The sequence below is a fragment of the Crocuta crocuta genome, unplaced genomic scaffold (genome assembly GCF_008692635.1).
Source record: "Crocuta crocuta isolate KB4526 unplaced genomic scaffold, BGI_CrCroc_1.0 scaffold274, whole genome shotgun sequence".
Lineage (NCBI taxonomy): Eukaryota > Metazoa > Chordata > Mammalia > Carnivora > Hyaenidae > Crocuta > Crocuta crocuta.
In genome coordinates, this window is record NW_027530222.1 from 2,864,060 (window position 1) to 2,889,209 (window position 25,150).

The following is a 25,150-nucleotide window of genomic DNA, read 5'->3' on the forward strand; positions in this document are numbered from 1 at the left end:
CAAAATTCTTCATTACCCTAAAGAGAAACTCTGTAACCAGTAAGCAATAGCTTCCCATCTCTCCCTCCCCAAGCTCCTGGTAACCTCTATTCTATTTTCTCTATGATTTTGTCAATTTTAGATATTTGATCTAAGTGGAATCATATAATATTCGTCCTTTTGTATCTGACATTTCACTAAGCATACTATTTTCAAAGTTCATCCATACTATAGCATATGTCAGAATTTCATTCCTTTTTGTGACTGAATAATACTCCATTGAATGGATATACCATTTTTGTTTATCCATTGATCTGTGAGTGAACACTTGGGTTGTATCTCCTTTTGGCTTCTATGAATAATGCCTCTATGAACATGGATGTACAAATACCTGTTTGAGTCCTTGCTTTCAATGTTTTTGAGTGGAATTACTGGGTCATATGGTAATTCTATATTTAGCTATATTTAAGCTATAATTTAGCTAGATTTAATTCTATATTTAAGGTACCACCAATCCATAGTGACTACACCATCATACATTCAAATCAACAGTGTATGAGGGTTCAAATTTGTCCACTTCCCCACCAACACTTACTTTTCCACTGCTTTGAGTTTAGTCATCCTAGCAGTTGTAAAGCTGTATTTCATTGTGGTTGTGATTTGCATTTCCCTAATGACTAGTGGTATTCATCATCTTTTCATGTGCTTTTGGCCATTTGAATACATTCTTTGGAGAAATATCTATTCAACTTTCTTTTTTTAAGTAAGCTTCATGCTCAGCACGGAACCCAATGAGGGGCTCGTACTCACAACCCTGACATCAAGACCTGAACTGAGATCATGAGTCAGATGCTTAACCAACTGAGCCACTGAAGTGCCCCTCAGCTCCTTTTTTATAAGTTGGATTGTCTTTTTGTTATTGACTTATAGTTCTTTATATATGCTAGATATTAAAACCTTATTAGATATATAATTTGCAAACATTTTTCCCATTCTGCTGGCTGTTTTTTTAACTTTCCTGATAATGTCCTTTGATGCGCAAAAGCTTTTAATTTGATGAAGCTCAATTTATCAATTTTTAGGTTTGTTGCTCAAACTTTTGGTATCAAACCTAAGAACACATTACAAAATCCAAGATCGTGAAGATCTGCCCTTATGTTTTCTTTTAAGGGTTTTATACTTTCAGCTCTTATAATTAAGTTGTTGATCTATTGTTAATTTTGTACATTATGTGAGGTAGAGGTCCATCTTCATTCTTTTCCATGTGGAAATACAGTTGATCCATCACCAGTTGAGACTATTCTTTTCTCATTGAATGGACCTGGCATCCTTGCTAAAAGTCAATTAGCCACAGATATATGGGATTACTTCTAGTCTCTCAATGTCGTCCACTGGTCTATATGTCTATCCTTATGCAAGTACCAGTTTTGATTATTGTAGCTTTTGTAGCTACTGTAGCTTTGTGGCTTTGCAATCATGAACTGTTGGTTCTCCAACTTTGCTCTTTTTCAAGATTGCTTTGGCTATTCAGGACACATTACAATTCCATATGAACTTGAGTACTGGCTTTTTCATTGCTGCAAAAAAGGTTGCGCTCTCTCTCTGCTCTCCTTTATAGGAATTATATGAAATCTATAGATAATACTGGAGTACTGACATCGTAACAATATTAAGTCTCCCTTTGTGTGAACATAGGATGTCTTTCCATTTATTTAGATCTTTTAAAATTCCTTTCAGCAATGTTTTATAGATTTTAGCATACAAGTTTTTCACCTCTTTGGTTTAACTTATTCCCAGGTATCTTATCCTTTTATATGNCTAGAAATAAATAAAACATTAAAAAAAAAAAATTAAAAAAAAAAAAGATTTAGACCCAGAACTGACCCAGCGCCACTTTCTACAACTTCCATTCAATATGAGAGTGGAGAACACAGGGGTAGGATTTCCAAGAGGTGCTGTGGTTTACTGTATTTTCTAGTTTCCTAACATTAAACATTGGTGTGTGTGTGTGTGTTTGTGTGTGTGTGTGTGTGTGTTTAGGGTTTAGAAAGGACTTTTAAAAAGTAGTTCATTATTATTAAAGGAACTGCCAGCCATTACTATTTATGTTAAAAAGTTTAACTAGACAGCATTTCCCAAATTGTGTTCTATGAAACACCAATCCTGTGAAATGCTCCTCATAAAAAATGAGTCTGAGGTCAATAAATTTGGGAAATGCTAAGTATAAAGAGTAAAATGCTAACATCATTTTGACTCTCTAAAGTGGTGAGGATGGGGATGCGGCAGAAGATGCCTGTAAGTGCCAAATCAGTGGTGCCGATTATTAGCATCAGTAGAAACAAAATATCAAGAAGTATAATGTAGTGATATAGCATGGTTAATAAAAATTCTATCATGCTTTAGTTTACTTTCTACAATAAGATCTACTATGTAACATGACTCATTTCTTTCCCTCTGTCTATGCCTTTTGGAAAAAAATATGTAAAATTTAAAGCTGGAAATTATGTTCCTGTTGCTAGAGTGACTTGAAAAAAATAAAACATTAACATTTTGGGGAAAGGCTATTTTATTTTATGACTCTATCTCTATTCAATTTGTCTATGGTATTAGGTACTTTAAAGTTCTGGTACAGCAGGGCACCTGGGTGGCTCAGTTGGTTAAGTGTCCGACTTCAGCTCAGGTCATGATCTCACCGCTTGTGAGTTTGAGTCCCACATCAGGCGCTGTGCTGACAGCTAAGAGCCTGGAGGCTGCTTTGGATTCTGTGCTCCCTTTCTCTCTGCCTGTCCCCTGCTATGTTCGCTCTCTCTCAAAAATAAATAAATGTTTAAAACATTTTTAAAAAACAATGTCCTGGTACAGCCTCAGATATATGAAAAAAAGGACTGAATAAAATATTAAAGGGTTAGAAAACAATAGATAAGAGAGGGCTAAGAGAACAACAGAGAATTTATATGAAATTAATTTTCAAAAGCTAAATAACAAGAGATAACTTGAATTGTTTATAATGGTCTTTAAAGGAAGGATAAACCATCTTGAATGGTTAAACTTTTTTCCTGAGGTACATCCTTTACCACTAGTAGGATCACAGAACCTTGCCACTTTATCTTCTGATTTAATGCCGGCTGTTTTCACTGCAAAATAAAATGATCGGAGAACCCAATTGCAATCATGACCTCAATGGATATGAAGAAGACATCCAAGAACCAGAAATGGCAGTTCATCAAATCAGGAAAATTCTAATAAGCCACCAATTTATCAGAGGAGATAAGAAAATGATCCTCAAATGCAATGTTCAGAAGCCTACTTAGACTCTTTAGATTACCACTAAACATTCCTTGTGTGAAGGTTTGAAGACAGAATCAATTTCAGGCTCACTGACTTGCCCAACCCTCAGAGTTTCAAGCAGATTACTTCCAATATTATTGAACCAAGTAAAGAACTGATAGTCACCACTGCACTATTTGCTCAAATACATATATTCAAATTTACTAATTTTTAAAAAGACACATTACTATCTACCTATCTATACACACACACATGCACAAACACACTCACCTCCTATAATTCAGAACAATGTAAGTGTATATTGCCTTGGCAGAAATTATAAGAAAGAATAACTTTAATATATTGAATTCAATAATAATTTTAATATATTGAGCTCAAAAGAACCTGGAAGTTCAATCACCCAAAATAACAATAAAAACAACAGCAGACACTTAACATAGTGGTTACTATATGCCAGGTACTGTTCTAAACACTTTGCGTGGATTAACTTGTTTCATCTTCATGGCTGTTCTGTGCTGTTCTGTGCAGCAGATGAGGAAAAGCAAGAAGAAGCTAAGCAACTAGCACCCCTAGGACCTCAGCTGCTCTGGCACAGAGCTGGATCCACCTGACCATCTGCTTCCAGCTGTCAGCTGAACCACCGCACTTCTGCTCTCATTGCTTAGATGTGAAAAAAGGTTTAAAGGAAAGAAGGAAATTAGATGGACCTTCAGAATGCTGTGACAAGATACTCTGTAACGCTACATTACTTCAAACACTTTAAAATTTCAACTGTACGTGAAAAGTAGCATTGCCCGCTTATGATCGCTTTGAAATAATTCCTTACGTTTAAAAAAAATGACTGAAAGACATACCTATTAAGAAATTGTTCCGTAAGATTCTGCTGCTGATCAGGACCATCCTCCTGATTCACACCTCCCTCGAGCAGCATTTGTTGGTATATCTGCCGCTGTTGCTCCTTCTGTTCTAAATGCTGTTGATAGCGTAATCTTTGCCTATAATATTCTTGAAATTGTTCTGTTGAATCTCGAAGCTTAAAAATATTAGAAAATATATTTGAGCAGACTCTGATTAAATATATGTCCCTACTCAACAGTAACTTCTATAAACACTGAATGAAATATACAAGTAGCCATATTTAACAATTAGAAAATACTTAATATATTGCTCTTCGAAAAGTAAAATGGTATCCATGAGTGTTTATCGTCAAGTAGATCAGTTAAGTTACTTTATTCTATAGCAAGAGACTGGACAAAGTGAAAGGTCATCCTGGATCTTTGATTAATGCAAAAGAAAAATACACATTATAGTGATCACAAGGGGTCATGGGGTTAGATCTATATTACTTAAAAAAGTACTGAGGGAACACATGAGGGTTTAAGAAACACAGTATTAGCTTTGTCCAACACACTTAATTTAAACATGTTAATGATTTAGTAGGTTACTCTAGAGAGACACTTTAAAAATTTCCTTCAAAAACAGTAATGAATTAATTCAGGTTTCAAATGGCTTTTCACAAGAAAGTGGAATCAATGAGTGGTAAACTTAATTTCAACATTCCTATTTTGTTCTTCTAAAAGAACAGTATAGCACTCAAATTTACAAGACTTGGATATTCAGTAAATTCCAGTATTGGCAAAGAAAGACTCCTCTGCCAAGCTGGAGTCTGGTCAGATTACATAGCTCATGAGAACCAGGGTTACCCTGGAACAAATCAATCCTCTCTAAAATTGGCCAACAGTGTCAATAAGCTTAGCCAAGGGTCTTATATGACTAACTTAAGCTGAAACTGTCTCCCTTTTCTAGGAAATAGTAACAATCCTTTTCTATTTTCATAAGTTAATAGCAATAACTCTGAGAAAAAATTATCTATATGTCCTTTAAAATTTTTTATTGTTGGTAAAATAGAAAGCTTGTTATTTTAACCATTTTTATGTGCACAATTCAGCAGCATTAACTATACTCACAACATTGTGCAATTATTACCACTATTTCCAAAATTCTTCATTACCCTAAAGAGAAACTCTGTAACCAGTAAGCAATAGCTTCCCATCTCTCCCTCCCCAAGCTCCTGGTAACCTCTATTCTATTTTCTCTATGATTTTGTCAATTTTAGATATTTGATCTAAGTGGAATCATATAATATTCGTCCTTTTGTATCTGACATTTCACTAAGCATACTATTTTCAAAGTTCATCCATACTATAGCATATGTCAGAATTTCATTCCTTTTTGTGACTGAATAATACTCCATTGAATGGATATACCATTTTTGTTTATCCATTGATCTGTGAGTGAACACTTGGGTTGTATCTCCTTTTGGCTTCTATGAATAATGCCTCTATGAACATGGATGTACAAATACCTGTTTGAGTCCTTGCTTTCAATGTTTTTGAGTGGAATTACTGGGTCATATGGTAATTCTATATTTAGCTATATTTAAGCTATAATTTAGCTAGATTTAATTCTATATTTAAGGTACCACCAATCCATAGTGACTACACCATCATACATTCAAATCAACAGTGTATGAGGGTTCAAATTTGTCCACTTCCCCACCAACACTTACTTTTCCACTGCTTTGAGTTTAGTCATCCTAGCAGTTGTAAAGCTGTATTTCATTGTGGTTGTGATTTGCATTTCCCTAATGACTAGTGGTATTCATCATCTTTTCATGTGCTTTTGGCCATTTGAATACATTCTTTGGAGAAATATCTATTCAACTTTCTTTTTTTAAGTAAGCTTCATGCTCAGCACGGAACCCAATGAGGGGCTCGTACTCACAACCCTGACATCAAGACCTGAACTGAGATCATGAGTCAGATGCTTAACCAACTGAGCCACTGAAGTGCCCCTCAGCTCCTTTTTTATAAGTTGGATTGTCTTTTTGTTATTGACTTATAGTTCTTTATATATGCTAGATATTAAAACCTTATTAGATATATAATTTGCAAACATTTTTCCCATTCTGCTGGCTGTTTTTTTAACTTTCCTGATAATGTCCTTTGATGCGCAAAAGCTTTTAATTTGATGAAGCTCAATTTATCAATTTTTAGGTTTGTTGCTCAAACTTTTGGTATCAAACCTAAGAACACATTACAAAATCCAAGATCGTGAAGATCTGCCCTTATGTTTTCTTTTAAGGGTTTTATACTTTCAGCTCTTATAATTAAGTTGTTGATCTATTGTTAATTTTGTACATTATGTGAGGTAGAGGTCCATCTTCATTCTTTTCCATGTGGAAATACAGTTGATCCATCACCAGTTGAGACTATTCTTTTCTCATTGAATGGACCTGGCATCCTTGCTAAAAGTCAATTAGCCACAGATATATGGGATTACTTCTAGTCTCTCAATGTCGTCCACTGGTCTATATGTCTATCCTTATGCAAGTACCAGTTTTGATTATTGTAGCTTTTGTAGCTACTGTAGCTTTGTGGCTTTGCAATCATGAACTGTTGGTTCTCCAACTTTGCTCTTTTTCAAGATTGCTTTGGCTATTCAGGACACATTACAATTCCATATGAACTTGAGTACTGGCTTTTTCATTGCTGCAAAAAAGGTTGCGCTCTCTCTCTGCTCTCCTTTATAGGAATTATATGAAATCTATAGATAATACTGGAGTACTGACATCGTAACAATATTAAGTCTCCCTTTGTGTGAACATAGGATGTCTTTCCATTTATTTAGATCTTTTAAAATTCCTTTCAGCAATGTTTTATAGATTTTAGCATACAAGTTTTTCACCTCTTTGGTTTAACTTATTCCCAGGTATCTTATCCTTTTATATGCTATTGTAAATGGAACTGCTTTCTTAATTTTCTGTTCAGATTGTTCAATGTTGGTAGTGTAGAAGCACAACTCTTACTGTTGCTCTTGCACCCTGTAACTTTGCTAAACTTGTTTGTCAGCTCTAGTAGCTTTCTTATGAATTCTTCGTGATTTTCTATAAGCAGGATCATGTCATCTATAAATAAAAACAGCTTTACTTCTTCCTTTCCAATCTAGATGGCTTTTAATTCTTTTTCTTGTCTAATCACTCTAACTAGAACTTCCAGAAAATGTTGAATAGCAGTGGTAAAAATAGGCATCCTTGTCTTTGTTCCTGATGTTAGGGGAAAGCTTTTAGTTTTTCACCACTGAGTAAGAGGTTAGCTTGGGTTTTTCATAAATGAACTTTACCATGCCAAGGAAACTCCATTTTATTCTTAGTTTTCTGAGAGCTTTTACCATGAAAGAATTCTGATTTTGTCAAATGCTTTTTCTGCATCAACTGATATGGCCAGATGTTTTTCTGTCCTTCATCATACTAATGTGACATGTTACATTAATTGATTTATTTAATGTTGAACTAACCTTGCATTCTGAGATAAATTCACTTGGTCAGGTACATAATCCTTTGAATATACTGACAAATTTGGTTTGCAAGTATTTTGTTAGGGTTTTGGTTTCTATTCATGAAAGATATTGGTCTGTAGTTTTCTTTTTCTTTCATTTTTTTTAGAGTTTATTTCTTTTGAGGGGCACCTGGGTGGCTTAGTTGGTTAAACGTATGACTTCAGCTCAAGTAATGATTCGGTTCGTGGGTGTAAGCCCTGCGTGAAGCTCTGTGCTAATAGCTCAGACCCTGGAGCCTACTTCAGATTCTGTCTCTCTCTCTCTCTCTCTCTGCTCCTCCCTGGCTTCTGCTCTCTCTCAAAAATAATAAATAAATAAAATTTTATTTATTTTGAGAGAGAGAGAGTGCATGTGTGGGGGAGAAAAGGAAGAGAGAGAGAATTCCAAGCAGGCTTCATGCCATCAGCGCAGAGCCTGACACAGGGACTCAAACCCATGAACCAGGAGATCATGACCTGAGCCAAAAAAAAGAGACTGACTTTAACGGACTGAGCCACCAAGGTGATCCTGTAATTTTTTCCTGTAATGTCTTCATCTGGCCTTGGTGTTAGGGTAACGCTCATCTCACAGCATGAATTAGGATGTATTCCTTCCACTTACATACTTCAAGAAGATTTTGAGAAAGACTGATGTTAACCCTACCTTAAATGTTTGGTAGAATTCATCCATAAAGCCATTGGATTCTGGATTTTTCTTTGTTGGAAGGTTTTTGATTACTGATTCAATCTCTTTACTTATTATAGGTTTGTTGAGATTTTCTATTTCTTCTTGAGTCAGCTTAGGTAATTTGCTTTCTAGTAATTTGTCCATTTTAACTAGGTTATCTAATTTTATGGCTTACAGTTGGTCATAGTATTCTATGTAAGGTTGACATGTTATTATTGTAATGTTGACAGTAAAGGCCCATTTCTTTTTTAAAAATTTTTTAAATGTTTTATTTATTTCTTAGAGAGACAGCATGAGCAGGGGAGGGTGAGAGAGAGAGGGAGATCTAGAATCTGAAGCAGGCTCCAGGCTCTGAGCTGGCTGTCAGCACAGAGCCCAACACACGGCTCGAACCCCCGAACTGTGAGATCATGACCTGAGCCAAAGTTGGACGCTTAAACTACTGAGCCACCCAGGCAACCCAAGACCCCAGTTTCACTTCTGATTTTTCTTGTGTCTTTTCTCTCTTTTTTTTTTTTTTTTTGGTTAGTCTAACTAAAGGCTTGTCAATTTTGTTGACCTTTTCAAAGAACCAACTTTTGGTTTTATTGATTCTCTATTGTTTTCCTCTAATCTTTATCTCCCCTCTAATCTTTATTACTTCCTTCTGCTAAAATTTGTTTTTCTTTTTCTAGTTCCTCAAGGCATAAAGTTAGGTTATTGCTTTGAGGTCTTCCTTCTTCTTTTAAAGTTTTATTTATTATGAGGCACCTGGGTGGCTCAGTAGGTTAAGCTTCCAACTTCAGCTCAGGTCATGATCTCACGTTTTGTGAGTTCAAGCCTCACATCAGGTTCTGTGCTGACAGCTCAGAACCTGGAGCCTGCTTTGGATTCTGTGTTTCCCTTTCTCTCTACCTCTTCCCCACTTGTGTGCTCCCTTTCAAAAATAAACATTTAAAAAAATTATTTTTGAGAGAGGAGGGGCAAAGAGAGAGAAAGAGAGAGAATTCCAAGCAAGCTCCACGCTGTCACTGCAGAGCCCAACTCAGGGCTCAATCTCATAAACTGTGAGATCATGACCTGAGCCAAAACTGAGTCAGATGCTTAACCAACTGACCCACCAGGCACCCCTCTTCTTTTTTAATGTAAGTATTTACAGGTATAAATTTCCCCTGAATGCTGCTTTTGTTGTATTTCATAAATTTAGAATGTTGTGTGCTTCGGTATGCTATATTCATTTTTATTAGTCTCTAGGTATTTTTTTTTAAATTTTTTTAATGTTTACTTTTGAGAGACAGTAAGAGACAGAGTGTGAGGAGGGGAGGGGCAGAGAGAGAGGGAGACACAGAATCCAAAGCAGGCTACAGGCTTTGAGCTGTCAGCAAAGAGCCCAATGTGGGGCTCCAACTCCCCAACCATGAGATCATGACCTGAGCCGAATTTGGATGCTCATCTGAATGAGCCTCCCAAGTGCCCCTGTCTCTAAGTATTTTCTAATTTCCTTTGTGATCTCCTCTTTGACCCACTAGTTATTTAAGAGTATGTTAATTATCACACATTTGTGAATTTTCCAATTTTCCCTCTGTTATTAGCTTCTAGCTTCATCCCATTATGGGCAGAGAAGATAATTCATGTGATTTCAATTACTGAAATTTGTTTTGGGTCCTAACATGGTCTATCCTGATATTGTTGTGTATCCTGATATTGTTGAAGTGTTCTTTATGTTCTTGTATCACTTTATTTACATATTTGTATTTACATATTGTTAGTATTCACATTTTCACAAACAGGTGACAAACACTTGGAATACTATCACTGACCTGAGGGTCTAAGAAAACAACTTTCTCTAAAAAGACTGATACAGGCACCTCTGGATTTAAAAAAAAAAAAAAAAGGCACATCCTCCAAAGCAACAATGTTGTTGGGAGTGTTCTACAGATGTCTGTTAGGTCTAGTTTGTTTACGGTGTTGTTCAAGCACTTTGTATCATTACTGATCTTCTGTTTAGATGTTCTATCCATTATTGTCTATCCATTATTGAAGTCTCCAACTAGTATTTCTCCCTTCAACTCTGCCAAAGTTAGCTTCATAGATTTAGGGGTTCTGTTGTTTGGTCCATATTCAACATATTTTTAAAATATTTTTTAAGTTTATTTATTTTGAGAGAGAGCATAAGCAGGGAAGGGGCAGAGAAAAAAGGAGAGGGGAAGAGGGAGAGATGGAGAAGGAGGGAGGGGGAAGAGAGGGGGGAGAGAGAAGATGAGAGGGGGGAGAGAGGAAGAGAGGGGGGAAGAGAGAGAGAGGAAGAGAGGAAGAAAGAGAAAGAAAGAGAGAGGGAGAGAGAGAATCCTGAGCAGACTCTGCACTGTGAGCACAGACTCCAATGCAGGGCTTGAACCCACCAACCGTGAAGTCATGACCTGAGTCAAAATCAAGAGTAAGACACTTAACCACTGAGGCACCTAGGTGCCTCTCATATGTATTTTTGACAGTAATTTTTCTGCTTCATTCTTTTTTTTTTTTAATGTTTTATTTATTTCTGAGAGAGAGAGAGAGAGAGAGAGAGACAGCATGAGCAGGGTAGGGTCAGAGAGAGAGGGAGACACAGAATCTGAAGCAGGCTCCAGGCTCTGAGCTAGCTGTCAGCACAGAGCCTGACGTGGGGCTTGAACCCACGAACGTGAGATCATGACCTTAGCCGAATTCGGACGCTTAACCAACTGAGCCACGCAGGCGCCCCTTTCTGCTTCATTCTTAATATTTGGTTGAAAACAAAGAAAATTTATTGAACTTTTAAAAACTACCTCTTCACTCCTAAGTGGCATAATATAGAAGATAAAATTTATACTCTCCTTAGTAATACAGTTTCCTTTCCACAACACCAGAGAAAAGTAATTTGGAACTCTAAAGACTTGGATAAAAGTATTTTATATTATAAATGTCATTTCTGGGGCACCTGGGTGGCTCAGTCAGTTAAGCATCCAACTTCGGTTTAGGTCATCATTTCACAGTTCATGAGTTCAAGCCCCACGTCAGACTCAGTGCCGAAAACTCAGAGCCTGGAGCCTGCTTCAGATTCTGTGTCTCCCTCTCTCTCTGCTCCTCCTCTGCTCACTGTCTTTCCTTCTCTCAAAAATTTAAAAAAAAAAAATTAAGAAAAATTTTAAAAATTTTTAAAAAGTCATTTCTTGTTCATTACATCCAATTAGTAAAATATAGAGCATATCAAGCTATCCACATTTAATGTGAGTTCAATTACTTGAGATCTGAAATATGTAAGATTAGTGCAAACTATGGTATTTTAGATTGTTAATAAATTTACCTGTTAAAAATTCTCCAAAATCTGGGGTGCCTGCGTGGCTCAGTCAGCTAAGCGTCCAACTTCGGCTAAGGTCATGATCTCACAGTTCGTGGGTTCGAGCCCCACATCGGGCTCTGTCCTGACTGCCAGCTCAGAGCCTGGAGCCTGTTTCAGATTCTGTATCTCCCTCTCTCTCTGACCCTCCCCTGTTCACACTGTCTCTCTTTCTCTCTCTCTCTCTCAGAAATAAATAAAAAACATTAAAAATATTTTTAAAAATTCTCCGAAATCTGACAACTAAAAATATCATACAACCTTAAGGGAGAAAATGACTTAATAAAAAAGTCTAGATATTCTCTCACTCCCAAATATTGAAAAATTCCATTTACATTTACTCAAGCAAACACTTATTTCTTACAGAGAATAACTCTAAAAACACTAGGTGTTTTAATACCTCATTTTTTTCTTGCTTAGCTGGTCCTGGATTCTGTGCTCCATTTGCAGGCTCTTTTTCTGAAACTGAACTCTGGCCCAGGACTTCACTGCTTATAGGCCGCTGTGCCTCAACGGGTGTATCACTTCTTCCAGAAAGATGCAAAAAATAAAAAGGAGAGGTGGGAGTGAAGGAAAAGATATTTTAGTTAGAGAAATTTTAATTAACACAATGACTATTTAGTCTAAATGTTTACCAAATGTGCAAAAATAGACTTTTAAATTTTCTTTCAAGTGTACTAGGTAAGGTTTTTGTTTTGTTTTTAAATAGAATATGCCTATAATGGAAGAGCACTGGATTTTTTTTTTTTTTTTTTTTTTACAAATAGTTTATTGTCAAATTAGTTTCCACATAACACTCAGTGCTCATAAGGATTTTTAAGCAAGGAGGGTAGGAGGTCCAGTCTAAAACAAGATATGTGGTCTTGGAAAAATCACTTACATTCTCTGTGGCTCAGCTTCATCTAGAAACTGAACTGAATAACAAGCTGGATGACCTAATGCTTAAATTCTCTTTATGAATCTTAATCTGCATTTCTGTTACCCAAATGTTAACTTTTTTGCCTACAATACGTTTCAACAAAAATCTAAGAACAGTTTATTAAAAGGCTTTCTTTGGTTTATCTGCACTTAACATAAAAGCTAAACATACATGTTTCCAATATTTTTAATGTATGCTAGTTAGTGAGCTTAACATCTTGCGTCAGGTTGTTCCTAATATTCTTCTAAACACCAGCAATTTCTACTTTTCATAATTACTCTGTTCAAAGATGATGAATACCTCAGACATTTATACAGATAACCTTCTGGTATAAGGCACCATGAGAACATATACAAGAGTAAAATGGCCCTTGCCTTGAAGGAATTTGATTATGAGAGGCTTCATAACAGCCTCTCCAGGTAGAGTATGGAATGCACAAATTACAGGTCTGGAGGTCAGGAAGCAGAGCTAAATAGTCATCTTCATAAAGGCATCCATTGGTAAGAAGGTTTCTAACTGATAAGTACCTCAGCATACATATCCACACTTGCACCCAGAAGAGGAAGTAGAAGAACTTAGGAGAAGTTTTCAGCTACTAATCTCTGCTGTAACCTGCTAATGACCACAAGAACCCCCATTTTATGTCCACAAGTTAGATTTAACAAGAGTTATTAACTATATATAAAATAAAATAACCTTCATAGAGTAACATTTAATTTTGCAATTTATACATTTCCATATGTATTATCTCATTTAACTTGCACAGTAACTTGTGAAATAGGTTGTAACTCCTATTTCACAGATGAGGAATAAAGTGGTTTTCCTAAAACTGCATAACCAGTAAATAAAACTAAATAAAGCTAGGATTTCAATCCAGTTCTTCAGGCTCCAAATCCAATGCTGACTCATTTCTGAGTTTTTGTTTGTTTTTGCCATTTAATTTTGAGATCATTACACTGAATAGCCAAAGCTTTTATTTCTCAATGGATTTTTCTTTTTTGTTTGGAGTTTATGTTTGAGTGAAAAGCTGTCTTTACAAAACACCATACACTCTCTTATAAACCCTTCTTTCATGTTTTATCTTCTTGTTTACCATAGTAACTCCATCACTATATTCCTAGAATGTAGCATGATGCCAATACAGAGTAGACACTCAAATATTTTTAAACAAATACTGACTTCAAACATATATTACCACAAATAAGAGTTTCTTCAAGTGGCATCTTTAAGATAATTGATTTAATTAAGCTTCTCAACATTTTTAAACCATACCTAAAATATTTTTTAAGTTTATTTATTTAGAGAGAGAGGTGGGGAGGGAGAGAGGCAGAGGGAGGAAGGGTGGGGAGAGAGAGAGAGAGAGGGAGGGAGAGAGGGAGNCAATCCCAAGCAAGTTCCACACTGTAAGCACAGAGCACAAAGCACAGAGCCAGATGCAGGGCTCAAACTCACAAACTGGGAGATCATGACCTGTGCCAAAATCAAGAGTTGGGCACTTAACCAACCGAGCCACTCAGGCATCCCACACCTAAGATATTTTTAAAAATAAGGTTAACTTTTTCCAAAGTAAGTTTTATACTTTATCCACAGCATAGTAACTTACCCATGGCATGCTATCAGTAGCCCTTTTGACATATTATCTTTACCAGGAGTAGGACACTCAGAAGGGGAGAAATTTGTATTTACTAAGCACCATGCACATGCTTGCCACTCTGCTAGGAGCTATATCTCACTTTGCAAGTCAACATCCTATTTCATAGAGATCACTTAGGCTCAAAGAGATTAATGGTCCCATGGTCACACAACTAGTAAAGGGCAAAGCTCTTGCTCAAGTCCAAGTCCAACTCCAAAGTCCATTCATTATTCCACGTTGCTTTGCCTCATAAGTTTTCCAATTTCACAGGCATGAGAGATATTCTCGTGGTTATGTTACTGCTCAGCTAATAACACATGTACTACTCACATTTTAATATGTCACATTTTATCTCTCTTATTCTATAATGATCTAGTAGCTTATACTCTACTTCTTTCCATCTTTATCTAGTCATTCCTCAATCTCTACTATTTCTTTACACAGGCAACAGCACATGTAGAGTCAGATCTGGATGGATTTTTGGGTCTTTTCTTTAGAAAAACAATCCCTTTGGTGTACAAGTCTAAACATTATACTGACCAAGAAGTTCCAATCATCTTACGTACTCAACAGTTCCCCTAGAATTGAAGCCCAACATCCCAGACAATGAAAAATTTCTTTAAAGAGATTGGAAAGTCCAAGAAAAGTTTAACTTTAAGATAGAGTCTACCAATACTCAAGACTCTCTATTCCTTTGGGATTTAGATAACAGGATGCTTCAATGTTAAGTTATACTCATCCATTTTCATTACTAGATATCATCTCTATCTTTCAAGTAGAGCAATAAGATGCCTCTTAAGTCATCCTAGGCTTGGGCGCCTGGGTGGCTCAGTCAGTTAAGTTCATCCAACCCTTGATTTCAGCTTAGGTCATGATCTTGTGGTTTCTGAGTTTGAGCCCCACGTCAGGCTCTGCACTAACAGTGTGGAGCCTGCTTGAGATTCTCTCTCTCCCTCTCTCTCTGCCCTTCCCCAACTTGTGATCTTTCTCTCTTTCCCTCAAAAAAAAAAAAAAAAAAAAAAAGTCAGCCTAGGCTTTAGGAAGTCTCCTCATTTAACATCCTAAAATCCCCCCTTCTCTTTAAGGAATATTAAACAAAGATATCACAACCCCCCTCCTGTACAATCTTGTGGCAACTTAACAGAAAATGCTTCTATATATATTCATCTTACATTTCTTGTGTCTTAACTAAAGATCTTCTCTCATTTTAACTAGAAACAGAAATTCCAAGTCCAGTGCTCCTTCCAACTATCGTAGGTGAATCAAATAAGGTTCAGTCTGGGGCACCTGGGTGGCTCAGTCAGTTGAGCATCCAACTTCGGCTCAGGTCATGATCTCGTGGTTTATGAGTTCAAACCCCATGTCAGGCTCTGTGCTGACAGCTCAGAGCCTGGAGCCTGCTTTGTATTCTGTGTCTCCCTCTGCCCCTCTCCCACTCATGCTCTGTGTGTGTGCGTCTCTCTCTCTCTCAAAAATAAACATTAAAAAATTTTTTTTAATAAATAAATAATAAAGTTTAGTTTTTGTGCTCTTTCAATAAATTTTACTTAAGTTTACTTATTTGAGGGAGGGAGGGGTAGATAGGGAGGCAGAGAAAGAGAATCCCAGGCAGACTCTGCATGATGCAGGGTTTGAATCCACAAACCAGGAGATCATGGCCTGAGCTGAAGTCAGATGCCCAACTGACTGAGCCATGGAGGCGCCCCTCTTTCAATAAATTTTTGCAGTCAATAATAATACTTCATAGTATCAACTCTGAGTATAGGAAACCAGCCACTTGTCCCAATGGTTTTCCTAGAAAGTGAGGGAAGAAATTTTCTAACTCTTGAAATAAAGAACCGCTAACCAGGAAATTATTATTTCATGCCGAATTTGAAAGGAAAGCTGACTGCTGGATTTAACACTTTTTTCCTTCATTATATTAAGAGTTACTAAAGGGACACCTGGGTGGCTCAATCGGTCTGACTCAGGCTCAGGTCACATCTCATGGTTCATAGGTTAAGAGCCCTGCATCATGCTCTGCACTGACACTGTGGAGCCTGTTTGGGATTCTTTCTCTCTCCCTCTTTCTCTGCCTCTTCCCTACTTGTGCTCTCTCTCTCTCAACATAAATAAACTTAAAAAGAGAGTGACTAGAAAAAATAGAGTGGAAATAATCAGAGATTTTTACATATACACATTCAATACTGTTGACTATTCAGTACTAGACACAAAGGAGAAAAAAGTGGAAATAATCTGCTGTCCTATGATAAGGAATTAGGTACAATTATGATACAGTTGTACAATGGAATACTACATCCATAATTAACCACTTATCCCAATAAATGTTTAAAAATATGGGAATATTTTCAAGACCAAGTCTTAAAAAGCAAATTATATGAATATATATAGTACATTCCCAATTTTTAAAAATGTATTCATAGAAAAAAGACATCATCTAAGCGTGAGATTACACGGGATTTTAATTATATTTATACTCTCCTGTATTTTACAAAATGTCTTCAATGCACATTCATTGCCTTAATAACAAGCAAAATAATAATATAGGATATAAAAATAAAGATTCTCCTTGATAATTTTAATTATCAAAATTTTAGAAATGCTCTGTAAAGTTTAAGGATAACTTTCAACTAAAGGGACTTGGACATTAAACACACACACATACAATTTCACACTTGTGAACAGTTTCTAATTTTTACAAGCAAATGCTTACCGTTCAGGGGATTCTTCATAAATACTGTGACATTCTGTATTTTCAAGCATGAGACTTCTACTGAGGTTTTGTACCCCTGGATAATGGAAGTTAGCAAAGGAGTGTGACATTGGAGAAGTTTTGTTTCCAAGGTCTGAGATTCTCTTATCATGACTGGTCAGGCCGCAAGTGAGGCCATCTAAAGCAGGATTCAGAGAGCGAGTCATATAGGCATCAGCTGATTGAGGCCTTCTCATTGGAGATGATGGATAGGGAGAAAGTTTGCTGATAAGAGGAGTCAAAAGATCAGCGTATGCAGCTTTTGTAGGTTTCAGAAGTTTGTCAACATGAATATTAAGCATTTTTTGTTCAAAAGCACAAGAGAAGACAGAAGATGGGAGATTCTGAAGCCATGACAATAAACTCAGATCCAAGTCATCACAACCATTACCACATAAAAGGTCAATGCCAAGAAGCACTTCACTTTCTGTAATTTCTTCTCCAGTTGCTTTGCTTTGACAAAATTCTACACAGCATTCATAAAGTAGGCCCTTCATCACAAGCTGAAATAAACGATTGTTACTTGCTTTAAAACCAGCCTCACTTAGCTTCCTATCAGCAGGGATGAATTCTGCAACCATGACACAAGCCTCTTCAAAACAGTGAACTCGTGCAGTGCTGGGATTCCAGTCCTTAAATTCAGCATGATTGGTCAGACGAGGCAAAGTCAAAAGCAAACAGAGCTTGCTATAATCATCTTTAGAAGGACAGTACTCTTCTAGGGCATGCAAGCACTGCACAGCTTCTTGCATGGTAAATTCCAGCTGTAAGAAAAATGGAAGTGATCACTACAAAGAGAGATGCTGTGAAATATGAACACAAGAGTATTTTATTCAAATACTAAGATACTTTACAAACTTTCGTAAGCTTTAATTGCAAAAGGGTAAACTCTATTGTCACCAAGTACTCATATAATTTTCAGATTATTTAACAACTTTCAAGTCAGGAGCCAAAATGTTTTTCACCACTAAAATAAAAATATCAAATAATCTGGTTACTTGGTAAACTCTTACTAATAAAAATAATGTTTGGGGCGCCTGGGTGGCTCAGTCGGTTAAGTGTCCAACTTCAGCTCAGGTCATGATCTCTCGCTCTCTCTCTCTCTCAAAAATAAGTAAGCATTAGGGGCGCCTGGGTGGCTTAGTCGGTTAAGCGTCCGACTTTCACTTAGGTCATGATCTCACGGTTCGTGGGTTCGAGCCCCGCGTCGGGCTCTGTGCTGACTGCCGGCTCAGAGCCTGGAGCCTGTTTCAATCTGTGACTCCCTCTCTCTCTGACCCTCCCCTGCTCACGCTGTCTCTCTCTCTCTCCTAGAAATAAAACATAAAAAAAAAAAAAATAAGTAAGCATTAAAAAATAAATATGAAAAAAAATAGATATTAAAAAAATAGTGTTCTAGAGATGCCTAGGTGCTGGGTGGCTCAGTCAGTTAGGCATCCGACTCTTGGTTTCAGCTCAGGTCATGATTTCACAGGCTCCATGCTGACAGTGGATTCTCTCTCTCTCTACCTTTTCCCCACTAGTACTCTTTCTCTCTCAAAAAAAAAAATAAGTAAACATTAAAAAATATTGTTCTAGTTCAAGCTTCAAACTATCATTCTCAAGTGTATAATTTTTTAAGGTCAAGAATAATTGAGTACTCTAGAAATGAAAACTGAAGCATGCCAATATTCAATTGTTTATACGGTTTATTATGACTACAGCTTATCCAAAAAGCAAAGAAGTCATTCTCAAACTTGCTATTACAGAAATTTGTGTGGGGAAAGCAAGCAAATCAGAAAACAAAAAGCAAAAAACATCTACAGTTCATTTACTACAAAAACAGTATGTGCGATGCCTGGGTGACTCGGTCAGTTAAATGTCTGACTCTTCATTTCGGCTCAGGTCATGATCTCATGGTCATGAGACTGAGTCCCATATCAGGCTCCATGCTGGGTTGTGGAGCCTGCTTAATATTCTCTCTCTGTCCCCCATCCTTTACCCCTCCCCGACTCATGTTCCCTCCCTCTAAAAAAAAATAAAAACAAAAAAACCTAGTATGAAGACAGAACAAATGAAGCTTAGCTAATTTGTATACTGAATATTATCTTAAATAATAAGCTTTTAATGATGTAAGGAATCTTAAGAGTTTGCAGAATTCACCTTTCTTTAGCTTACACATGGGAAAAGTTAGGGAGCAGATCTAACCAAAGTAACTCAGCTGGTTAGTGACAAAGACAAAATAAAAATTAAGTCTTTTGACTTACATTCCAGTGTTCTTTTCACACTTAAACATCACTGTCTGGCAAACATTTCTCTATTATATATGAAAGTTCTCATTGTAATACCTTGAGTTTATTTCAATGAACACTTACTTACTGGCACCCAGTAAGCTTCCTTGATTTTGGATAAAACAATACTATAATTACAACTTTAAAAATAACTCTCTAATCCAAAAAAACACTTAGTTTCACTAAATTTAAATTGTCATAAAGACAAACATATTTTATCAAAAACCACCTCTATTTTGTACTGATCACTGGGGTATTGTATATTAAGTGATGAATCACTGGATTCTATACCTGAAACTAATATTACACTGGAAGTTAACTAACTGGAATTTAAATAAAAACTTGGAGGAAAAAAAAACACCTCTGGATAAATGTAAATACTGAAAAAACAAAAAGAAGAGGTAAACATAATCTACTTCTGGAATAAGAAAACAAGCAAGATGTAGAATCTTCAAGTCAAACATCTCCTGCAATCTAAATCACCTTAAACAGAGGGGAGCACACACTCTCCAACCAGGCAGCCATTCATTTATCATCTGTATCTAAATCTTGGAACAAGTTTAGAAGCATTGTAGATTGAAAGTACTACAGCTACAAAAGAGTAGATCTTACTCCATCCCAGCTCATAAAAACTTTGAAAACTCATGATACTACTCTTTTGTTTTAGTAAATAAAATACTTATGACTGAAACAAGACTATGGCGCAAACCTTCAGGAATAAAAATCTTACATGCTGGGGCTCATCTTCTGCTGACATTGCATTGTTAACACACAAAGCTTCTAAAAACTTCTGCTTCAGGATAATATAACGAAACCTGTAAAAAATAAAATATGAAACATTAAAATGATTCAAAAGCTGAGTTACAACAAAGTCAAAGATTGGAAATGAAACCTTAGAGCAAAACAGGCCAAGTTTGTCTTAAAGAGCTAATTATTCCTCTAAAAATATTTTTTTAAGAGAAATTAATTTTCCAATGTCTCATAAATCAAATGCCCTTATAAATTACTATGATTACCTTTGCTTTCAAAAAAATTTTTAATGTTTATTTTTGAGAGAGAGAGTGCACACATGCACACACACATATACATATGCACATGTGTGTGTGTGCAGGCAAGTTGGGGAGGGGCAGAGAGAGAGAGAGGAGGACAGAGGATCCAAAGTGGGGTCTGTGCTGAGGGCAGAGAACTGGAAGTGGGGCTTGAACTAACATATCATAAGATCATGACCTGAGCCAAAGTAGGACACTTAAGTGACTGAACCACCGAGGTGCCCCTGCTTTCAAAAAATTCTTAAAATTTGGGGCATCTGGGTGGTTCAGTTGGTTGAGCATCTGACTCTTGATTTCAGCCTAGGTCATGATCACACAGTTTGTGAATCTGAGTCCTGTGTCGGGCTCTGCACTGACAGTGTAGAGACTGTCTGGGATTCTCTCTTTCCCTCTGCCTCTCCCTTGCTCTCTCTCTCACTCAAACATGAATAAATAAACTTTAAAAAAATTCTTAAAGGGGCGCCTGGGTGGCTTAGTCGGTTAAGCGTCCGACTTTCGCTTAGGTCATGATCTCGCAGTTCGTGGGTTCGAGCCCCGCGTCGGGCTCTGTGCTGACTGCCAGCTCAGAGCCTGGAGCCTATTTCAGAGTCTGTGTCTCCCTCTCTCTCTGACCCTTCCCTGCTCATGCTGTCTCTCGCTCTCTCTCTCCTAGAAATAAATAAAAAAATATTAAAAAAAAAAAATTCTTAAAATTCTTAAAAGCTTATCACACTGAAGTTAAAATAATTTTAGTAGTAAGTAAACACAATTTAACACTCAAAGGAAGGATTTCTATATCCAATATTAATTCTAACCAAAAATCAAGTTTTATGAAAGATGTCAATTATAATCTAATATGAAATCAAAATCCTTTACATTCAAAATGTTTTGTTTTATTGTGCTTTTATTATTTTTGCATTTTATTCAAAATATGGCCTTTTTTTCTTAAATGTTTTTTTATTTCTGAGAGAGAGAGAGAGAGAGAGAGCATGAACAGGGGAGGGTCAGAGAGAGGAGGGAGACACAGAATCTGAAACAGGCTCCAGACTCTGAGCTAACTGTCAGCACAGAGCCTGACACGGGGCTCGAACCCACAAACCGTGAGATCATGACCTGAGCTGAAGTCAGACACTTAACCAACTGAGCCACCCAGGCACCCCTGTCCTTTTTTCTTTTCAAACATGAGAAAAGTCTAATAAAAAGCAGGCTGAAAGAGTAGGAAGAATGAACATTTCTGAAGTCATACAATAACTATAAACTTCAAAGCTTTTTAACAGAGATTTTTCAGGGAGAGGTCTCCTTGACTTGTCGAACAAAAAATTCTGATGCCTTAAGCACCTTAAAGAAAAATTATTTTTAAGGACTGAAAGAAAATAATAATGAACCTTCAAGTCATTCTTTCAACCATTGTTATGATAACAAATATATGTCCAATAAAACAAAATACTCGCCTTCAAAAAGAGGGTCATCTAATAAGTTGTATGAAATATGTACATTGTTTCAGCAAAGTCTCAAAGGAGTGTGAAACCAATTCTATCAGAAGAGGTGGAGTGTATTAGGAAAGTTTTATAAGTTTCCAAGCTGACTCTTGGAAGATGATCAGATGTGTGCTATATAAAGGCAGGAGATGGTGAAAGGAATACTCTTCCAGATAAATGAAGAATGTGCAAAAGCAAACAGGTATCAAACAGCACCAGTGGTATGAACAAAGGACCAAAAAAACAATATAAGGTTCTATTTCTATTAATGTAGAGTCACTTGTATCTGGCTGACCTTTCTGCAAATAACAATGATAAATCCTAGATAAAATTTTAAAAATAACTATTTGAAAGCAATGAACAACAACAAAAAGCTGGTTCAACTAGAGGGCAGTCAATCTTTGTGAGAAAAAAATAAAATTCTTTGGGGTGAGATTAAAGAGTATAAGGTCTTCCAGCTGGGGGCACTCTCCAATCAACACAATGTGAGCTAAAACTCAAAAAGAAAGCTACAGTTTCTCATTCTTCAAAGTCAGCAAAAAGTTTGGTACTGCAAGAGTGGGTGAAAAACAGGGCGACATCCAAACACAAAGGAAGCCATAATGAAGAATACACCAAAATCTACGGTACAAACTCAGATAAAATACTTGACTGTCCCTGAAACTGTGACAATGCAAGGGAGACTCCAAGGAGCCCAGGGAAAGCAACAGATGGAAGGCTAACTGACAAAGATCTAAGCTGGCATCCACTAAGTGGGAGTGTAACCACATTAACTACCTACATGAATAAAGGTCAACACTTTTCAACGGGAGATAACAGAATCTAGGGCCTCAGCAATGAATCCACATGTGCAGAATACATTTTAAAAGTGACTAGATATGTTTAAAAATAAAAGTGACTCACAGTTAAGAAAAAGACAATCAGGGCACCTGGGGTTAAGTGTCTGACTTCGGCTCAGGTCATGATCTCATGGTTTGTTAAGTCTGAGCCCTGCATCAGGCTCTATGCTGACAGCTTAGAGACTGGAGCCTGACAGCTCAGAGCCTGGAGCCTGCTTCGGATTCTGTGTCTCCCTCTGTCTCTGACCCTCCCCTACTCATGCTGTTTTTCTCTCTCTCAGAAATAAGTAAAAACATTTAAATAAAAAAATTTTTTTAAAAAAATGAACAGAACCTCAGCTCTGTGGGATAGTATCAGTCATCGCAGAGTCCCAGAAGAAGGGCAGAAAAAATATTTGAAGAAGTAATAGCCAAAAAGTTCCCAAATTTGGTGAAAAATACAAACTTACAGATGCAAAAAATTCAGCAAACCCCAAGCAGGAAAAACACAAAGAAACCACACTTACGCACATCATAATCAAACTGCTGAAAGCAAATGATAAAATCTTGTTGCCAGAGGCAGGAGCTGGAAGGGTAGGCAGAATGGGTGAAGTGAAGTGGGTCCAAAGGTATAAACTTCCAGTTATAAAATAAGTCATGGAAATGTAATGTACAGCATGGTGACTATAGTTAATACTGTATTGCACATGCGGAAATTACTGAGATCTTAAAAATTTTCATCACAAGAAAGAAAAGTGTTTATGTATGGGAATGAATGTTAACTAGACTTACTGTGATCACAATTTTACAATATATACAAATATCTAATCACTGTACTGTACACCTGAAACTAATATAACATTATTTATATGTTAAATATACCTTAATAGGGGCGCCTGGGTGGCTCAGTTGGTTAAGTATCTGACTTTGGCTTAGGTCATGATCTCACGGTTCATGTGTCCTAGCCCCACATCGGGCTCTGTGCTGATGGCTCAGAGCCTGGAGTCTGCTTCAGATTGGATGTCTCCCTCTGTCTCTGCCTCTCCCCCTCCCTGGCTCTGCCTCTCTCTCTCTCTGTCTCTCAAAATTAAACACTGAAAAAAATTTTAAAGTATATATATAGGGGTGCCTGGGTGCCTCAGTCAGTTAAGCACCAATTTCAGCTCAGGTCATGATCTCACAGTTCATGAATAGGAGCCCCACGTCTGCTTCAGATCCTGTGTATCCTCTCTCTCTTTCTCTCTCTCCCTCTCTCTCTCTCTCTGTCTCTCTGCCCCTCCCAGCTCACATGCTGTCTCTCTCTCAAAAATAAAGAACAGTAAAAAATACACACACACCTCAATAAAAAAGAAAGATCTTGAAGGCAGCCAAAAAAAAAAAAAACCCATAAAAAGAAAACAAAAAAGACAAAAGAAACCATACAAGAGAATCTGGATACAAACACAGCTAAGTGTTTATCAGAAAATAATGGAGGTGAGGAGACAATAGAATGACATCTGTAAAATCTTCATACTACTGGGGTGCATGGGTGGCTCACTTGCTTGAGCTCTGTTGGACTCTTGATACCAGCTCAGATTGTGATCTCTAAGTCATGAGATGGAGCCTGCTTGGGAGTCTCTCTCTGCCCCTTCCCTGCTCACGCTCTCTCTCTCTCTCTCTCTCTCTCAAAATAAATGCTGAAGAAACAACTGTTTCAGATACGGCCCTTGTGACTTTTTGTATACACTGTCAAAAAAGGTATGTTTAGGGGCGCCTGGGTGGCTTAGTCGGTTAAGCGTCCGACTTTCGCTTAGGTCATGATCTCGCGGTTCGTGGGTTCGAGCCCCGCGTCGGGCTCTGTGCTGGCTGCCAGCTCAGAGCCTGGAGCCTGTTTCAGTCTGTGACTCCCTCTCTCTGACCCTCCCCTGCTCACGCTGTCTCACTCTCTCTGTCTCCTAGAAATAAATAAAACATTTAAAAAAAAAAAAAAGGTATGTTTAAAAATCAGATTTTCAACCAACTGAAGTCCATACAACTTGTCCTCTAGAAGTGCTCCAACTCATTGGATTGATACACTATTTTCTAGGAAAGCTAACAGCCTTGTTTTTAAATTTTTGTTTATTATTTTGTTTTGTTAAGCTTGTATCAATGAGAAGACAATATTAAAACTTTACATGATATCTTACCGTTTTTTGTCAAATTTTTCCATACATTCTAGAGGCTGAATAAACTGAAGAACTTCATCCCACTGACCATCAAGGATTAGCTGCCTATATAAAGAAAAACCCATGCATGTTATCAAGTTTGGGTTACACTAATTAAAAGCAGAATAAATGATAATATATCATTAAAACTTCAGTCTGAAGTCTGTAATGAGGTGAACATCTTACTTGGTTCCTCAACCACTATAATAAAATAAATTTTTGACAACTTATTTGTAACAACATATCCTATGAGAAGAATTTGTGAATCTGCACCCACTTCTCATTCTAATATATAGGTGGGGTTTTTTCACCTATATAAAAACACTGGGTTAAGTCTAAAAGTTCCTTTATTTTCCTATTCATCTTACAGTTTTAAAGCTCTTCTGTATTATCTAGGGGCCAGT

General features: G+C 36.9%; 1 protein-coding gene across 1 annotated transcript in view; it reads right to left on the reverse strand.

The window, feature by feature from the left end:
- Positions 1-25,150, reverse strand: part of WDR47 (WD repeat domain 47) — a 69,826-nt gene that overhangs the window by 27,493 nt on the left and 17,183 nt on the right. The window contains exons 4-8 of the mRNA XM_077765568.1: positions 24,729-24,812; positions 19,970-20,054; positions 16,931-17,733; positions 12,066-12,192; positions 4,122-4,300 (exon numbers count right to left, since the gene is read on the reverse strand). Coding sequence (XP_077621694.1) covers positions 4,122-4,300; positions 12,066-12,192; positions 16,931-17,733; positions 19,970-20,054; positions 24,729-24,812 — 1,278 coding nt within the window. The remainder of the gene's footprint in view (positions 1-4,121; positions 4,301-12,065; positions 12,193-16,930; positions 17,734-19,969; positions 20,055-24,728; positions 24,813-25,150) is intronic.